Below are 18,481 nucleotides of genomic sequence, written 5' to 3'. Positions count from 1 at the left end.
GCAGTGATGGGGTCTGCGGACCACCTCTTCTCGACGTGTGCGGTCTTTGTGGGTGGGAAGAAGTGTTGTGCGGGGGGAGGGTTTTGTGTCCCCTGCATAGGTTGTGACTTCATATCTCCCAAGGAGATGCAGGAGCGAAAAGCAACAGCAAAGTGGTCACCAGGGGGTCATTCCTTCTCCCCAGCAACTAGGAACACCTCCAGCCGGAGGGAGTCACCGCGCACCCATACTAGTGAGAAGAAACATGAGGAGGACATTTAGGCTGAGAACTTGTAGTTGGAAGACGAACGCAGGGATAAGCGCAGTTCACCAAGCTATCTCTACCATGGCACATTTTCCAGAGCAGAGCCGTAAAACAAACTCCGCGACCCGCGCTTCAGATAAAAACCCGAACATTGTTTTAGTGATCCAGTGTTTCTGTCCAATAACACATATCTCTCCCGGCTTCTTTACTCGCGCCACTCTGTGTGAAATGATATGGTTGGTGAAGGACTTATTATGGACCCGACTGGGCTTCTAAATTCTACTCGCCGACATCCTATAAACTGTACAATTTTGGCGTAGTAAAGCCCGTTCGCATGCTCATGGTCGTTGGGTCTTCCGACAGAGGGAGCAAGTTGGAAGCACGAAGAAATGCATACACATTAAGTTCAACAAAAGGATCGATTCTCAGAATTACCAATTCCGTAACCAGCACACCAACCAGTTAGTCCACATGCGCCTGATAAACATACTCGAGTTTCACTCTCAATTGCGATCGCGGTCTGATCCTGGAAGGAAGAAAGGCTGCGTCAGCCCTGCCAGGAGACGAGCATCCCACCTGAATGAATCGAGTCCAAAACGTTAAGTCAGAAAACACTGATCCACAGCCTCGGTCCTTCGCTCTCGCTCCACCGTCGAGGTGCCAGCTGAGCGCCGCTCGGTGTCTCGCGGTGCTGAAAGCGCCTCGCGTTACTTCTTCCGAGGACGACCGTCCACTCTTCTGCAACTCGCTCCCTCAGAGCCTCGCTAACCAGACACCGCATCTTCAGTCAGCCTAACAGAGACTCGGACCGACGCACGTGCGATGTCTTCGGACTACGCAACACGCTGGAACAAGTGCCTCACCTAGGACGTGCCGAGACTCAGTCAAAACACAAAGAAACAAGTCAGGTCCCGGGCCGCGCTGTGATTGGCTGACGTCACGGGGGTTTCCCGGCCGGCAGCCAATCACAGCGCGGCCCGGGAATGACGTCACGGGGGTGTCCCGGGCCGGCAGCCAATCGCAGCGCGGCCCGGGACAAAGGGGCGGGGCTTAAAAAAAGCACCAGAAACGCCCCCGAATCGCGTTTTCGTGAGAAAGCGCGATTGACAGCCTCTGCCTCCCAATGGCTAGCCTCCATTTATGGAGCTAGCCAATTGGAAACAGAGGCTGTCCTAACCTCACTATTAGAAACAACAGATTTCGATCTGGGAGTGGCTTCGCCCCTCGCCAGGTTACGAAACCTAAAAAGACTCAACGTGTAACAACCGAAGTAAAATAGCCAGTTTTCATGGGAGGTTTCGAATGAAGACAAGGCGGGACCAACAAGCCTATTATCCAATCAGAAGCCGGCATTTACGTAGGACTGACACAAGCCAATGAAAAATATGGGCAGAGTGTGCGCTGGGCTTCTATTCCATACTCCAATACAGCACAGCTCGCAGAGCAGCGCATGCGCTGCCCAGGCCCAACCTAAAAAGCACTTTATCCTGGCATAAAATTTGTTACTGAGGGACTGCCAGTTCAACCGTTTCATGTTTTATCTGGGGAGGAACGGCTGTTGTGTTCAGCAGATCCTCCAACTACAGAAATGTTTAACATTTTAATTTACAAAATACTGTCCCTGGAAACCAACAAGAAGCCATGGTTGAAATATTTCGCTCAGACTTGCTGGAATTTGCTAAATGTTATGGTCTAATGACAGCTGCCAGTACCACCATAAAGAATGAAGTAGGACAAATAAGACCACTTTAAACCACCCCTTAGAAGTAGACGTTAAATGCTGTTCTAATTTAGACAAACATTGGCAAAGTAAATAGGTCTCACCGTTTGACTATCAATGCATACTTATTGGGTTTAGCTTTGCTTTTTGCCAAAGCTGAGCAGCATTGGCAAACAGAGGAATAAATGGCAGACACTGTGCAACTTCAGCAAGCAAAGCGCAGTCAAACATGAGCACGTTTGCATTATGATGCTACAGCAACCCATCATGACGATATACAAGCATGCATGGGGCCTAATTCATGCCCTATATAGTTTAATCAGCAAAACTGCACCCCAGTGGGAACGTTTGTGGCCATTTCAATGGAAAATTTGCTATCTGTAAATGGCAGTGTGCTACCACATCATAATTTAGCAATATATGTATTAAAAGTGAGATTTTTTAAACATGAACTGAGAAACATTCCTACCCTGATGACAATGCTATTCGTGAACTAACAGGCAAGTCAGGGTCATCTGTACCCAATACATGGGCTAGATTGTTATTATACATGTTTAGTCTATTAAATGAAGAAAAAGGGTATAGACATGCTGAACTCGCATTTGAGGGTGTTTCTGAATGTTATAATGAAGATAAAAAAAGAACTAAGAAATAAAAATGTGCCTAGGATCTCACAACGAGACCAATTTCTGGGTTAAACACATTACAGTTAAAGTAGATTACTTAACTCACTAGACCTGCAAGTCTTGTAATATTTCCATACATCCACTTCTTTAGAAATACATAATGATAAAATATTACAAAAGCTGACTTTTTTTAATGGAGGGAAGCGATGGGGCCGAAAGGCCAGAGCGGCCGATCTTGAAACTGTTAAACAAGGTTCGAGCCCTGGCTCAACATTCTGTGATTCTAGGCAAATCTCTTAATTTCCCAGTACCAAAAAACTTGTAATGTAATCTGGTGCTCTTGCAAAGTGCTCTAACACCACAGGATCAACTTTGTGCTTTATGAAACTTCAAAAAATAAACCAAAAGTAAGGCATGCACGACAGAACACAGAAGGGAAAAGATCAGCCAGGTTCATTCTGAATAAGTGAGCGGTCCTTGACGTAAATCTACTATATGTATATTCCAGCACTAGTTTCCAATACAGCTAAAATGCTGAGGTGCACACCTGTGGTGCATGGTTGCTCATCAGTGCCTCCAAAATTTGGCTTTCTGGCATTCCTATATGGCTAAATATAGCACACACTATTAGTGTAATAGCGCCTCCATGGGTTGGACTCACCGCACATAGGTAGATTCCACAAAGTATTTACTAGCAGCTTATCAGTGGTGCCAGAGTTTGGGCTCCTGTGACTCTAGCATGGACTGCATATAGTGTTTACTGGTGGATTAACAATCCACCATAGGTTAGGCTTCTGTTGGTTTTGTTCACTTTAACAAAGGCCTACATCGTTGGAAGCTTTTCTTGTCCATATATGTATGATTTGGAGTATGCTCCAACAATAGGGGTCTTAGGCTGCTATCTGGATTTAAAAGTGGCATTGTAACACTGCTGGCTGCCAACGTAAAGTATAACCTGGCTTGCATAGGCTATCTGCTAAGTTACCCATTACACTCCTTTGTTTTCCATTTCAGGAATAAGCAGCCGCTATACGCCATTCGTGCGAGGTCTGAAGCTCACTCTTGGGTCCTCACTCATGACACAAACACACTGCTCATATGAACACCGGTACCAAGCATGCAAAACATATGGAGTAATTATTTACCTACCCACAAGAAAACACTGCAAGCTTGCTTAGATGTAGGAATGCACTACAGAAATACAAAACAATATATAGCTTTACTTGCCAAGTGGAAGATACTCCCGCAGCATTGCTCTTGCTTCCTTTCTGGTCTCTTTCCTGGATTTTCCAGACTTTGAGTGTGGCCGTGCTTCAATTGTAAGGCCGTTGTGGGTATCAGAAGAGTAAAGGCTGTAGGATGGTTGGCCATCGTGAACTGCGAATCCAAACACTTGCACGCTGCCATACAAACATGTCATGTGACACTTTCCTGTAAAGGTCAACTTCTAAAATAAATATGAAAATGCCTGTTATTTAGTCATGTTGTGTTACCATTCATATAAAACTATTACAATAATGATCATGTAAGCAGGTAGAAAATTTGAACTATTGGTTGTACCCGTCTGTATTGATAGACTCGGGGGGAGATGTATAACTTAGTAGTCCAGTCATTTGCCTAAAGAACCTAGGTATGTATGAGTTTTTGAGGTTTGAAACCGAGAATAAGAACACTTTGCTTTCTCTTCAGATCACTACACGACCGATGCTGGGAATGCCAACCCTTTACGGGCATCAGTTTGGGTTTGTGAGCTTTCAGGTCCGGACTCCGGTTTTTGAACCTGCCATGCTGCATGAGTGGTGAAGCAAAATGCCTTTCATGGATAGTGCTTGTTCGAGAATGAGCATGTCAAGTTGTGTAGTGATCTGAAGAGAAAGCAAAGTGTTCTTATTCTCTGTTTCAAACCCCAAAGTTTAAAATGTTTAGTTTGGGTTGCAAATTTGGAGCAAACATGTCAAGCATCGTAAATTAGACTAGCATGGTTAACATTGTTGCAGTGATGAGTATAGTTGCCAACTGTCGCAGAGAGAATATATGCCCAGTATTGAGGGGCTTGGCTAATATGGTTTTCAACTTTCATATTGAGCATGGCATCCGCTTCAGGGACAGCGCTCGGTTTCATTTTTTTAGGTCTCGCTGGCGTTGCAGCGCGAAGCGCTTCCGCCAACGAGACTTATAGTCGCCTTGATCTCTCCCAAGGGAGACCGAGCTGTGCACGAGCCGATCCAGACCTGGGCACGAGCCGACTCAGGTCTGTGAACGCCAACGTGTACGCTCACGGCGTCACGCTCCTGCCCTCCGGCGTCTCTTCCGAGGCGCGCTCCAGGCCAACTTGCGGTGTGCAAATGCTCCAGCGTTTCTGTGTCCGGAGGAAGACGGCATGTGGTAAGTGAGGGCGGGGGGATTTGTTTGCTTGTTTATGGTGTGCTACCCACCCCTTTCCACCCACCCTCAGTGTCTCTCACTCATCCTCCATTGCCGACTTGCTGTCCGATCCCCTCCAGCTCACCTTCTGTTATCAACTTGCAGCCCCAGACCTCCCGATTACCCTCATTGTCAACTTGCTTCCCCATCCTCTCCCTCCCAACCTCCATTGCCATCTTGCTTTCCCCAACCCCCTCATTGTTGGCTCCTCTGCCAACCCACAACACACTCCCCGGTTGGTTTGTTTAATCGTGCAATAGTGCTAGGCGCACATTTTTTTTGCTGTTTAATTATTTTTTTAGTCTTCAGCCGTCTGCGGTACAGCATGGTTACAAATCATGGCCAAAGCCATAGCTCTCTTAGGCGAGACCAATAAGCTTTGCCCATGCTTTTTATCAAATACTTTTCTTCCAGTTTAGACTTGAGGTTGTGTATAAATACAATTGTCCCCTCGATGCATTTTAAACCTTTATCGACTCTTGCTCAGGAGTTATGTAACATTATCTACTTACTCACCTCAAGATTCCTACCTCTTTATTATGTCATGTTTGCTGAATCACTCACCAAAGTCCTGTTCTTTCATGGGCCAGCCACCTGTTTTAATCATGTTATTGCTTTTATTTGCCCTGCGGTTCCATTACTGTTTCAACAATTTTTTTGGGTGCAGTTAAAAACATGCAACAAATGCTTGAACTGATACGATTATTGAAAATTTAACCTTTTTTTCTCCCTTCCATGATTCGGTTTGGATGGGCTCGCCCACTTGTTTTCAATCATAATCCAACCCTTCCAAAAAGTCTGAAAAGGGGCATTTTTGCTGTGCATGATGGTACTTCAGCAGAAAGCTGAATGCATTAATAGCATGTTACATACATAGCTCCCAACAATAATACAGTCACACTTTCCTCCCACACATAGCAGAAGTGGATTTAGTATTTTAAGTTCTGTATGAAGATATCTGAGTGCAAGTCTTTGAAAGCGGGTTTAGGTTTAGACGCATGTTGACAGATTTATGTACGGTCTAGATCTTGACAGCTGATTTTTTTCAACATTTGGCAGTCTTTGTTTTTTCAGTCCATGTTTTCACGTACTACCAGCATGGTGAGGATGCAGGTAAAGCTCATTCACTATTTGCCCTGGCCTTTGAAACTGCCAGCCAGGTATCCACCAAATGACAAGAAATGTTAAGTCTGTCAGACAGAGCACCAGTTCCTCAGCTTGGATCACAGGATGATTTCACACAAGTTACCAAAGGAATCACCATACATCGTCAGAATAACCCAAGTCACAATCAGGTAAGTAGCTTAGTCAGTTAGATTCAGGGGATGTTAAACAAAGATTTCCCAACCATCACTACCATTAAAAAAAAACAATGAAGGTAAATAGTCAAATTAAAAAAGCTTTTCTGCACCACATAAGAGCTATCCAGTCTTTTGTTTATTTTTGGCCTGTTTTTGTAAGAGGCCAATGAAAGCAATGCTAAATATATACAGGGCCAAATGTATTACTATAGCAAGCTATGGCTCTGACCTCTGGGGATACAGAGAAGTTAGGGATATCCAAATAGTAGAAAATACATTCAGTCACGTAAATACAACACATATTGCATTACAAATGCTAAAGGTGTCACATTTGCGAAAGTTAAAAGTATTGACATTGTAAATGACAAAGTTATTAATTTTGTGACTTTCAAAACCAACACATAAATATAAAATGTGTCATTTACAATACCAATAGCTCAAACTTTCCTAATGCGAGACCTATTGCATTGCAAATGCTCTTTTTTTACTTTCATACTGAGCACAGCACCCGCATCAGGGACACGGTGCTCTGCAACTGGTATCCCTTTTGGAAAAGTTTAAACTATTGGTACTGTAAATGCAATGTCTTTTAATATTATAAACAGCATTGCCATTTACAATGCCAATAGTTCAAAATCAAGCAATTGCAAGACCTATTGCATTGTAAATGCTTGTTGTTACCAGTTTACTGGGGCAAGGAACGTAGGAGTGCAGACCTTGCTAAGCTCGGATCTTGGTAAGTCTCACACTCCACACCTATTGGATTTGAGGGCATCCAAACTCCAAAGCAGTAGCATCAGGTGATGGACTGTTTTTGGTGGCAATTCCTAACCTAACGGATTTAGTTCCTTTAGTTTTACTCACGTTTTTATCTTTATCCAGATCTCACAGAGGGTTGTAAATGAGCACAAGACTTCCTCCAATCTGAAGTGGAAGAACGTTCCGCAAATGCACACACTTATGATTTAGGCAGAAGTCATTTTGTTGAGGAAACAAGCGCTTACATTCCATCGCACCCTGGAGGGTAAGCAATGGTGTTTTTGGAAGGAATTTTTTGTTGGTTTTGTTTGGCATTTCATAGGGTATCTAACTGCTTGTCTAAAGGCTTTTAAGAGGAGTGGGAGCATTCTGTGGTGCAATTATGAGAAAACATTCTGCCAAAGGAGGGCATGACTCACGTTACTGTATCTTTTGTCAGATTAATGGAAGTATATTTAATAACAAAAATTACTGCCCACCTGTGTACTGCACTGGGCAGCATTGTTGTAGGATTATAAATAGGCCTGTGCAGCGAACTCCGCTCCGTTCACTGAGTTTGCAGAGTTTTCAGCACTCTGCAAAGTTCACGGAGTGCAGAAAACTCTGCTCCGTGTAGTACAGCAGAGTTTTTCCCCTGCTTGCGAACTGTAAGTTCACGAGCGCAAGCTGCCGCTCAGGTAAAAATTTTACCCGAGCGGCAGGAAGACCAGCGCGAAAGAGAGTTCCCCCTGCACTCCACCACTTGCAGAACTCCGCAGAGTTTTTTTGTCACTTCACGGAGTTCCACGTAGCAAAACTCCACGAACTACACCCAGGCCGGATTATAAACGAATAAAGAGAATTGTTTAAAAAACAACATTAACTCTCCTGCAAATTTACTGAGAGCAGATTTTGAAACTTCCAGGTACTATTCAAGGACTTTCTGAAAGAGGTTTCTGCTTTTTGGTGGTAGCATTTAAAGGAGTTTCTGTTCAAGAAATCTGCTGAGCAGGAACTTGGTCATCTGGCCATAGGTTTACACATAGTCTGCAAAAGATTGTGTAGTCTGAATTGAATTTTGATGTTCTTAAGACTTATTATCTGAATTAATTTACAAACTGATAGAGTAATGCACTCCAAGGGTTTATGGGTCACTAATATGCATTAAAGATGGGGGGGTTGTATAGTTATGTGTTTATCGGCATCAGTGTGTACACTACTTTTCCACTTTGGTATACCACAAAAGTAATGACTGAAACAAGGGAGGCTGGTGTAAAGCCCCAATTACTTAACAGTGCTCTTCTGTACTCTTAGTTCAACTTGTTGTGGTCAGTCATTACGTACCAAAAACATTCCTATTTCTAGTACTAGGCATGGAAATAACATGAATAACATAATAAAATGGAAACATGTTGGGAGTGACGGCCATTTTATTAAACCAGCTGGGTGAGTGGAGCTTTCATTACGGCACTAGAGTTTTATTTCCTGTCTCAAAGGTGGGATTCACCTCAAAAGTTATGACTGATGAGGACAAGTACGGTGAACAGCAGGGAATATTCCTGGAAAGCAATTGGAGCATTATTGCGGTAGGGGCTTGAATAGATTGAATGTAAAGGCATTTCTTTCTTTTCCACTAAATTGCTTGGAATACCTTTGTGAGAGGATATTATATTCGCCTGAACATCAGGTCAGAGCTTTACTTGGGCACAACAACTAATCCCTCCTGCCCCTTGCCCTACTTGTGGGAAGTATTCTTGGACAAGCACTTTTACCTAGTTAGGTACCGAATAAATGTTGTGTAGTTTTCTTCGAAAACTAGCCTCATTTATTATTCATGAGGATTCTTAGTATCATAACAGGATTACCATCTTCTGCATATTAACCCTGAACAAAATTGACCAATATTGTCATCCTTGGACGACAGGCCACAGTACCATGACACATCTAGGTAAAACCTGATGGTACCTTTCGGGTTTACAAGTACCACATCTTTGCTGGGCAAACCAGATGAGAAGCTTCCATTCTGACACGAGACGCTGAAGTCCCTGCACTAAGACACTCCAGCACGCAGTGGTCTGACATCCCTTCCAGGGTGTCCAACTTGAGACCAAGATGGGGCCCTTCATTCTCTCCCATCAGGTAATGGGGTAGGCTCTTTCCTTGGGGGATTCCTGGCTATACATCAACATACATGCTAGTTACATTTAGTAAGGGTTTGCTTCTTGGGAGTACTCATGATTACTGCCACGTATCTAAACGCCTTCATATATTCCCCATTTTAACACCATGGTAGAATTCTACCTTTGATTTACTCTATTGGTGCTTGTATTTGTATATATATATATATATATCTTTCTGTCTAATGGTTGTTGCAGCACACATTTTATACGAGAATGACCATGGTTCAATAAATGTTTTTTGAAACTGTCCCCTCCATTTATTCTATATATGAGCGCAAGTGACTGAGCGAAAAGTAGTACACTGTTTCCACGATACCTGAGAGGGCACGATCCATGCGCAGTTGTCATGTTCGATAGTAGCCAGAAACTATTCGATCCTTGGAAACGGTTGTGGGTCTTAGTGGCACTGTGTGTTAGCTGGTCTACATACTAGCATTACCTATGGGGATATCAGGAATCAGTCTGGACACCAATCCCTTAGTTTATGTTGTCTAAACATGCAGATCCTATATTGATTTGTAAAATTACACGACCGTATGATCCATGATTTCCAATGGGCTCAGTAGCATGAGCCATAACGACTTCTTCACCAACATCACTTTGCTTACTGGGATTTAAGACCTAGCAATATTTGATTTACTGGACTCGTTCACGATCATGTAAAGCGCTCTGACACCTTCGGGTCTAGCAAGCGATATATAAAACTTATAAATAAATACATTTGACTCCAAACTATCAAGACAGTTATACTTTACTGAACCAGTCACAGAGAGGGAATGTGAAAGGCAATGAGCATATTAAGTGGTGACAATAGGAAATGTAGGGAGCACGTGAGAAAGCCAAAGTGTAACAAATCAATGCCAAGCATCAACTGATTGCTCAGCTGTGTACAAGTTCCCTGCACATACACTGGAAAGGGACGGAAGTACATACCCTGGAAACTTCACGCTTGAAATTAAAAGATACATAGCGCACATAAACTTACTCTGAATAAAACCAGCCTCTAGAACCAGTCTCTTGCTGGCCGATCAAACACCTTGTGCAATCACATACCAAAATTCGACACAGTGCTCATGCAGACACGAAAGCAAGAATACTATCAATGTCAAAACTGCTATTCACTTTTATTCGCTTGAATAATCCAAAATAAAACGTACTTATTAGACCCATGAATTATGCAGGGCGTAGTTGGGTACTATTTACTACAAGTTTCAGTTATAAAAATGGCCCCAGTACGATTCAATCCACTGTCCACCTAGATCAAAACAGTTTTTGCATGTTTGAGTGTAGTCCTTCCTCTCTGTTCATGACAGTCATTTACTCGTGGTCTAAGCCTTGACCACTCTAGTTATACATTAGTGCCCTCAACAGCTCTCACTCACCTGTGCCGAAGGTATGAGAACCACGCAGGCTCCTGGGGCGGCTTGTACCGCAACCAGTCCTGGAAGATCAGGCTCCCTGGCTCTAGCTTCGTCATTATGTTCATCCAGCACAGTAGACTCTTCTATTCCCTGTGCCATGCCATCTTCCTCTTCTGCGTAGGACCGCCACTGTTCCTCCTCCTGGTCCGGTGTGGGTGGCATTGTTGTGGGCTGTGATTGGCGGTTCACAGTCGCTGCCCGCTTATGGTTCCGAGACTTTACAGGCCGACCGCGCCGCGCGGTCCGAGAACCGAACCTACGGTACAGCATAGCGCCTATCATTCAAAGCTGCCTGCGGGTGTCCGAGAACCGAACCTACGGTACAGCATAGCGCCTATCATTCAAAGCTGCCTGCGGGTCTCGCGAGATTACCGAAAGAGTATTGTATGGTTCCAATCACTTATGTGCCTAGGGGGCGGGGTCTCAAACCAGCGGCAGCCATGGTAAGGACAGGAAAACAGAAAAGTGTTGAACGTCTTTTATCAAGCAACCGACCTTTTGCCTGACTACACCATGACCGCCAAGGACATGCGCAGTCAATAGCTATGAGACCGGTGTTCTAAATAGATTTCCACCCTCGTAGTTTTGTACACCCCCTACGTCGGAGGGGTGCTGATTCATGCAGGTTGTGCCTGTGTATTGGCGCTCCCCCGTCTGGCTGTGCACACCCTACGTAAGTCACTCGGGCATGCGCACACACGAGGGGGAGCGGGGAAAGGCATGGATACTAATACTTGAACTTTATGCATTTTTATATAGCGCGGACTTTACCCGAAGGCGTCAGAGCGCTTCACATTAGGAACAGAAATGAAACATAATGAGAAACATCACAAAATAACAGATTGCAAAAACATACGTTACTTACATAAGGTAATAGTGACAATTGTGAGCAAACAAAATACATGAGGTAGTAAAAACTGTGAGCAACCAAAAATACATGAGGTAGTAAAGGTAATAGTGACAATTGTGAGCAAACAAAATACTTGAGTAAAAATTGTGAGCAACCAAAAATACATGAGGTAGTCAAAAGTGCACAAAAGGAAAGTGACAAGTTTTATTTATTTATTTATTTATTTATTTATGCATTTTTATATAGCGCGGACTTTACCCGAAGGTGTCAGAGCGCTTCACAATAGGAACAGAACTGATACATGAGAACATTACAAGTGAAGAAAATACAAAAGCAAACGTTACATTAAATGAAGCAAAATGACAATTGTGCGCCAACAAAATATAAGAGGTAGCAAACGGTGCATTACAAAAGTGACAATCGTGAATCAACAAAATACAAGAGGTAGCAAACGGTGCATTGCAGGAGGAAAAAAGTGACGTGTGCAGGTTACAAAAAGCGTACAAAATAAATATAGAGGTATAATACTGCAATATATGGAGGACACTCCAGCACAAGAACAAACATTACGAAGGCACTGGTGGCACTTGTGCAGGTGTCGACACAAACAAATGTAGGAGTGTAAACAGTGTGTTACAGGAGAAGGTGACGGATGCAAGTCACCCATGAGTCCCCGCCACAGGAAGAAGGACAATACTGCCATAAGAGGCAGACTCTCAAACCACAAGAACACACTGGGAAGACACTTCCTTAGTCAAGTAAAATAGATTTTTCAGTAGTTGAAGGGCTTCCTTCAGATAGCAGAGAGGGCATGAATTACATTTGGAAATGTCTTTGAAGAAGGAGAGCTTTGAGGTCAGATTTGAAGGCTTGGGAGGAGGAGGTGGTCCGGAACTGAGGCGGAAGTGAGTTCCAGATTCTCACTGCGCTGCATGAAAAGGATTGGGCCATCGATCTCTCCTTCTTGAAAGTGGGAGGTTCAAGTAGTAGATTTTCCGCGTTTCGTGATGGTCTAGAGCCTCCAGAGAGTTTCAATTTATTCGCCAGGTAGCACGGAGAGGAGGAGTGCAAGGCTTTATGGGTGATGCAGGCAGTCTTGTAGATAGCTCTAGCCTCGATGGGGAGCCAGCGGAGGGAGGATAACATGGGAGTGATGTGGTCGCTTCTTTTGGCCCCATAAATGAAACGAGCTGCTGAATGTAGAACAGACTTAAGGGGGGATAGGTGGGATTTGGGGAGGCCAGTCGGAAGAGAATTGCAGTAGTCAAGTCTGGAGAGGACCAGCGATTGGACCAGGGTTTTGAGGTCATGCACCGGGAAGAAGCGACGAATCCCCCAAAGAAGGCGCAGTTGGTATCGGGCAGACTTTGCAATTGAATTAATGTGGGAGAGTAGGTTGAGTTTTGTGTCGAGTATGACACCAGGGGATTTTGCGCTGTCGACAATGATGGGATTAGTGTTCATCAGATTCATCTGGTCCATCCATGATTGCACCGGGGGAGGAGAAAGTGAGGAGGAGAGGAGGAGGAACTCAGTTTTGGAGGGGTTCAGGATCAGTTGACGTGTTGACATCCAGTTATGAATGGAGTCGAGGGTAGAGCTTAGGACAGAGAGATCTTGAGTGGAGGCAACCTTTAGGTAGATTTGAGTGTCGTCAGCGTAGAGGTGATAGTTGACCCCAGATTTACTTAGGAGATTTCCCAGAGGTTCCAAATAGAGATTGAACAATGTGGGTGCAAGAATAGAGCCTTGGGGAACACCTTGACCCACCGCCGAAGGAGGTGAAAGACTGTCCGCTATTTTGATCATTTGGGATCTATCAGAAAGGAAAGAAGCAAACCATTTAAGCACGGTGCCCTCCATGCCCATTCTCTGTTGAAGGGTGTTGAGGAGGGTGTTGTGGTTGACAGTGTCAAAGGCTGCCGAAAGGTAAAGGAGAATTAGAAGACAAGACCCCCCCCCCCGAGTCTAGTATTCTCAGCGCGTCATCAATCACTTGCAGCAGGGCAGTTTCAGTGCTGCAGTTTTGGATGAAGCCGGACTGAAAATTGTCAAGAAGATCGTTGTCCTTGATATGATGTGAGAGTTGTTTCGCAACACATCTTTCTGTGATCTTCGCAAGAAAGGGTAGGTTAGTGATGGGGCGGAAGTTGTTGAGGTCATCCGCATCCGCAGTGGGTTTTTTAAGCAGAGGGATGACCTGCCCAGATTTGAAGGGAACAGGGAGGGAGCCTTGACAGAGGGAGAGGTTGACCAGAGTGGTCCAATAGGGAAGAGAAAGGGTATAGAAGTCAATGGCAATGGCACTGGGGATGGGGTCGAGCGAGTGGTTGGAGGGCTTTGTTTCGAGGATGCACTTGAGGAGGACATCTTCAGAGATGGGGTCGAAGTTCTGCCAGATGGCTAGTGATTTGCGCTCCTCTGGAGGGGTAGGATGAGCGACCTGAGCCACAAGTGATTTCACTTTTTCGTCAAAGAATACAGCGAAATCAGCAGCTTTCTTAGTAGAATCCTCCAATTTGGAGGTTGGGGGAGAGTAGTTAGAGGTCTTGATGAGATCAAATAGTTTTTTGGGTCTGTTTTTGGCTGAGTCAAGGAGGGTTCTGAAGTGTGATGCTTTCCCAAGGAAGATGTGCTTGTGGTACTTGGATCTTGCTGAACGAAGCGTGGCCAAGTTATCGGTGGAGGGTGCTTGCCTCCAATGTTTCTCTAGGCGTCTTAGGTGCTTCCTTTCTTCATATAGGGATTTGCTGAACCAGGGTGCTGAGGGAATGGGCCTTTTCTTTTTGCTTTGGAGAGGAGCAACGCTATTGATTTCGACTGCAAGGACTGAGAGGCATTGTGAGGTGAGATCATCAACATCTAGGTTCGGGTCTAGCCTTGGAAGTGACAGCAAAGCTGATTCACAGAGGGAAACAGTGTCAATATTCTTGGCGTCACGGAACCAGGAGGTAGCCCTCTTAGGTTGGCCAAGAGTGATAGAGTGTGCTAGGAGAAGAGAGAATGGGATGAGGAGGTGGTCAGACCAGTCTACGTGAATAGGGGTAGCGATAGAAAGCATGCCTGCTTTAGATATAACAAGGTCCAGGATAGAGCCCTTAGAGTGTGTTGATTCTGTGCAGTGTTGGGTAAGATCGTTTGTAGAGAGGAAGGAGGCCAGCCCGTTCGCGGAAGAGTCTTGCAGGGAGCCCCAGTGGAGATTGAAGTCACCCACGAAGGTCTGATTGTCACTTTGTGCGTATTGGTCGCTGATGAAGTCAGTGAGTTCCTCCATAAATGAAGGGCCACTGCCAGGTGGGCGGTATATGACATGGAATCTAAGGGGTGAGCGGTGGTGTAGTTGAAGCTCAAGAGATAGACATTCAAAAGTGCGGAATGCGCTGATGGGAAAAGCCTTGAGTTGAAGGGAGTTTCTAAAGATAACTGCAACACCTCCCCCAACTTTGATAGGTCTGTCATTCCTGAGAATAGAGTAGCCAGTGGGTAGGAGGAGATCAAACATGGAATGAGAGGTATCGTTGAACCAGGTCTCTGTTAAGAAGAACAGGTCAATATTGTGAAGGGTGATCGTATCAGAGATTTCGAGTTTGTGTTTTATTGCAGATCTGCAGTTGTGAAGCATGCATCGCAGTTCTGTCGAGACTGTTTTGGTGACGGGGGCACTTGGGCAAAGAAGGGTGATAGGGATATTATACCTATATGGGGGTGCACGGGAGTGTCTAGGTGGATGCTTGGTTCTGACAGAGGAGATGGTTGGAATAGAGTAGGTAATTGGGTTACTCGGAGGTTCTGGTTGAGGAAGGGTGGCGTTCAAAGGCTTGTGTGGGTGAGCGATGTTTGCAGACGACAGGTTATGCTTGGCTATAATGGTGTGAGGGGTCAAGGTGCATCTCGTGGGAAGGTGAGAGTTTTCCAGAGGAGTTGATGAGAATGGGAAAGTTGAAATCTTAGAGCTTAAAAGTGAAATGGAAGCTACAAGCTGGGAGATGGAGGTGATGAGAGAGCATATCTTATTTTCGAGAGAGAGTAGGGCAGAACACGGATGGTTGGGTCTCTCGATGGCAGAGGGATGGGGTGGTATAGGTGGTGGTAGGCAGGGAGAGGTGGGAGGACAGGAGGAGAGTTGAGGTATAGGGTTCCTAGGTGGGGAAAGGGGTAGGTTGAGAGCGGGGGTTGGGGTATCAGAGGAGAAGGGGGAGTTGTATTTGATGGCGCTGCACGAAGGGAGGGAATTAGGGACCTGTTTAGGGGGGGGGTGGGTGCGGAACAAGACTGTGGGGAGGAGGGAGAGGGGAGGACTGTGAGGAGTCATAGGAGTATAGGAGGTTTGGGCGGAAAAAAGGGGAGGTGGTTGGAGAGGTCCTGTTGGCTAGGAGCGGTGGCTGTGAGGGAGCCGGTATCTGGTAGAATGGGGGGGGTTGGGAGAAGGGGAAGTTGACGACAGGAAATGGTTCTGCTGTGCCTGAAGGGGGGGGGTGGAAAGGGGTACCAGGGGGGTAAAGGGGGGGGCAGCACAGCATTGCTAGAGGAGTGGGGGGAAAGAAAGAGAAGCCATGGGATTGTGAAGAAGTCGGGGAAAGAGGTTAGGAGAGGAGGGGGTAGAGAAGAGGGGGAGAGGGAGGGATGAGGGGAACATAAGGAAAGTTAGCTGGGTGGGGAGGTTGGCGGAGGGGTGGACTAAAAAAGGGAGTAGCAGAAAGGAATAGGGGGGACGAGAAGAGATTGGGGTACCGAGACGGTGCCGACTGGACGAGGAGCGTTTTGCCTAGGGGTAAGGCTGATGTGATGAAGGGTAGGGCATACTGTGGAGTGGGAGGAAAGGGAGAGGAGGGCACAAAGGAGGGGGAGGGAAGAGGGCCGACCTGAGCCTCCCGAGGGTGCAGCCTATTGGAGTGTAGGGGGGTCAGGGGAGGAGAAAGGGAGTAAAGGGTGGAGTTGGATGGAGAGTCGGGGGAAAACCTGGTCGCAGGGGAGGGGAGTAGGGAGGGGAAGAGGTGGTCAAAGAGAGAGAGAGAGGTGTCTTTGCCTTGGATCAAGACAGTACCATTGTTATAAAAATGGAGATGGTGAGGAAGCCGTTGAAATGCGCAGAAGGGGAAATCTTTAGTTGTTTCCCATGAGGGATAGAGGAGGAGGAGGTGACGTTAAGGGAATTAGATAAGCTGTTGGACCAAGAAGGGGTGTCGTGAGTGAAGAAAATGAAATCATTTTTGCGCCTCCCAGAATTACAATTGTAAAAAAGGTCAACAAAAAGGGAATCAGGGAAACGTTCAATAGTCTCATGCTTCAATCGTTTAGCTGAAGCTTTGGTTTGGCCAGGAGGATAGATGATTTTGTAGCAGTTAATTCCATCCTTAACTCGAGAGGTGGCCATGTTGGGGACGTGAGAGAGAGTGCTAGGAGGGTATGAGACGGGTGTACCTAGGAGAGCGGTGCAGAAGAGAAGTATAGGGACTAACAGGGGACACATAATCCAGGCGTTGGGAGTGGAAAACTGGACTAATGTGTAGTTCGGGAAGAGAGGTGGGTGTTTGATGGGCCCTTCATCTAGGTGTATATGAAAACCACTGGCACAAGATAATATTTACAAGGGACATGAATACATATGATAAAACCAACTGGGTCACTGTAAAAACCATCACAATGCACAATTAGTCGAGGTAAAGCAGATCAAAAACGAACGCCCAGTGACTATTGGTAATCACAGTACAAAGCATCAGTCTGAAACACAAGCACATTCGGCTCCAACCGCATTGTACGCCCATAGTCTCAGCGGACCACTAATGGACTCTAATCATAAACCATAATGTCAAGGTAGCTGCCAATCCAGCGAGAGTTCTGCCTCAATCAGAAATGACCCTAAGTAAAAAGGTGTCATAAACAGTGCAGCTGGCGCTACTTGCAGCACAGCTGTGACGGGCCCGAACGGTGCAGCTGGCAGTGTTTGCTGCGCAGCTGTAAAAGGTCTAAACGGTGCAGCTGGCACTACTTGTTGCGCAGCTGAAAAAGACCTAAACGGTGCAGCTGGCACTACTTGCTGCCCAGCTGTAAAAAGGCCTAAACGGTGCAGCTGGCACTACTTGCTGCGCAGCTGTACAAAGGCCTAAACGTTGCAGCTGGCACTACTTGTGTGCAGTTATAAGTGTGCAGTTATAAGAGAAAACAGAGTATAATTTGAGGTATAGTACTGCAATAAGTGCTAGACACTCAGGCACAAGAACAAGCGTTACGTGGGCAAGGTGGCACTTGTGCAAGTATCAAAGGTAAAAACATGTGAGAGGTAGCAACCGTGTGTTACAAGGGCAGAGTGGTGTGTGCATGTTACAAAAGGGCACCTAACACCAGTACATGGAAAATACTGCAAAAAGGCAGACCCTCCAACCACAGGCATACACTGGGAAGGCACTTCCATGGTCATGGAAAGTAGAAATTATCAGTAGTGGGAAGTCTTCCTCACAAATAGCAAGAGGACGTGAATTACTTTTGGAGGTGTCTCTGGAGGAGAACTTTGAGGTCCCTTTTGAAGGCCTGGGAGGAGGCGGTGGTCCGGAGCTGAGGTGGAAAGGAGTTCCAGATTCTCACTGCGTTGCCGGAAAAGGATTGGGCCATTGTTCTTTCCTTCTTGAAAGTGGGAGGTTCAAGCAGTAGATTCTCCGCATTGCGTGAAAGTCTAGAGCCTCCAGAGAGTTTCAGTTTATTTGCCAGGTAGCGGGGAGATGAGGAGTGCAAGGCTTTGTGGGTAATGCAGGCAGTCTTGTAGGTAGCTCTAGCCTCGAAGGGAAGCCAGTGGAGGGTGGATAACATCGGTGTGATGTGTTTGCTTCTTTTGGCCCCATAAATGAAACGAGCTGCTGAATGGAAGACAGACTTAAGTGGGGACAGGTGAGATTTGGGGAGGCCAGTAAGAAGAGAATTGCAGTAGTCTAGTCTAGAGAGGACCAGCGATTGCACCAGGGTTATAAGGTCCTGCTCCGGGA

The 18,481-nt window shown here is 45.7% G+C and overlaps 1 protein-coding gene across 3 annotated transcripts in view; it reads right to left on the bottom strand.

The window, feature by feature from the left end:
• The window catches only part of NOL9 (nucleolar protein 9), a 160,876-nt gene extending 149,844 nt beyond the window's left edge, over nucleotides 1-11,032 (bottom strand). For 2 of the 3 annotated variants that reach the window (XM_078642547.1, XM_078642548.1), the window contains exons 1-2: nucleotides 10,616-11,004; nucleotides 3,818-4,037 (exon numbers count right to left, since the gene is read on the bottom strand). In XM_078642547.1, coding sequence (XP_078498673.1) covers nucleotides 3,818-4,037; nucleotides 10,616-10,936 — 541 coding nt within the window. In that variant the 5' untranslated portion in view covers nucleotides 10,937-11,004. The other variant, XM_078642549.1, reaches the window with a different exon arrangement.
• Nucleotides 11,033-18,481: the final 7,449 nt, after the last annotated feature.

This window comes from Lissotriton helveticus, chromosome 5_1 (assembly GCF_964261635.1).
Source record: "Lissotriton helveticus chromosome 5_1, aLisHel1.1, whole genome shotgun sequence".
In the NCBI taxonomy this organism is placed as follows: domain Eukaryota; kingdom Metazoa; phylum Chordata; class Amphibia; order Caudata; family Salamandridae; genus Lissotriton; species Lissotriton helveticus.
This window is presented reverse-complemented; position numbering and strand designations above follow the sequence as displayed.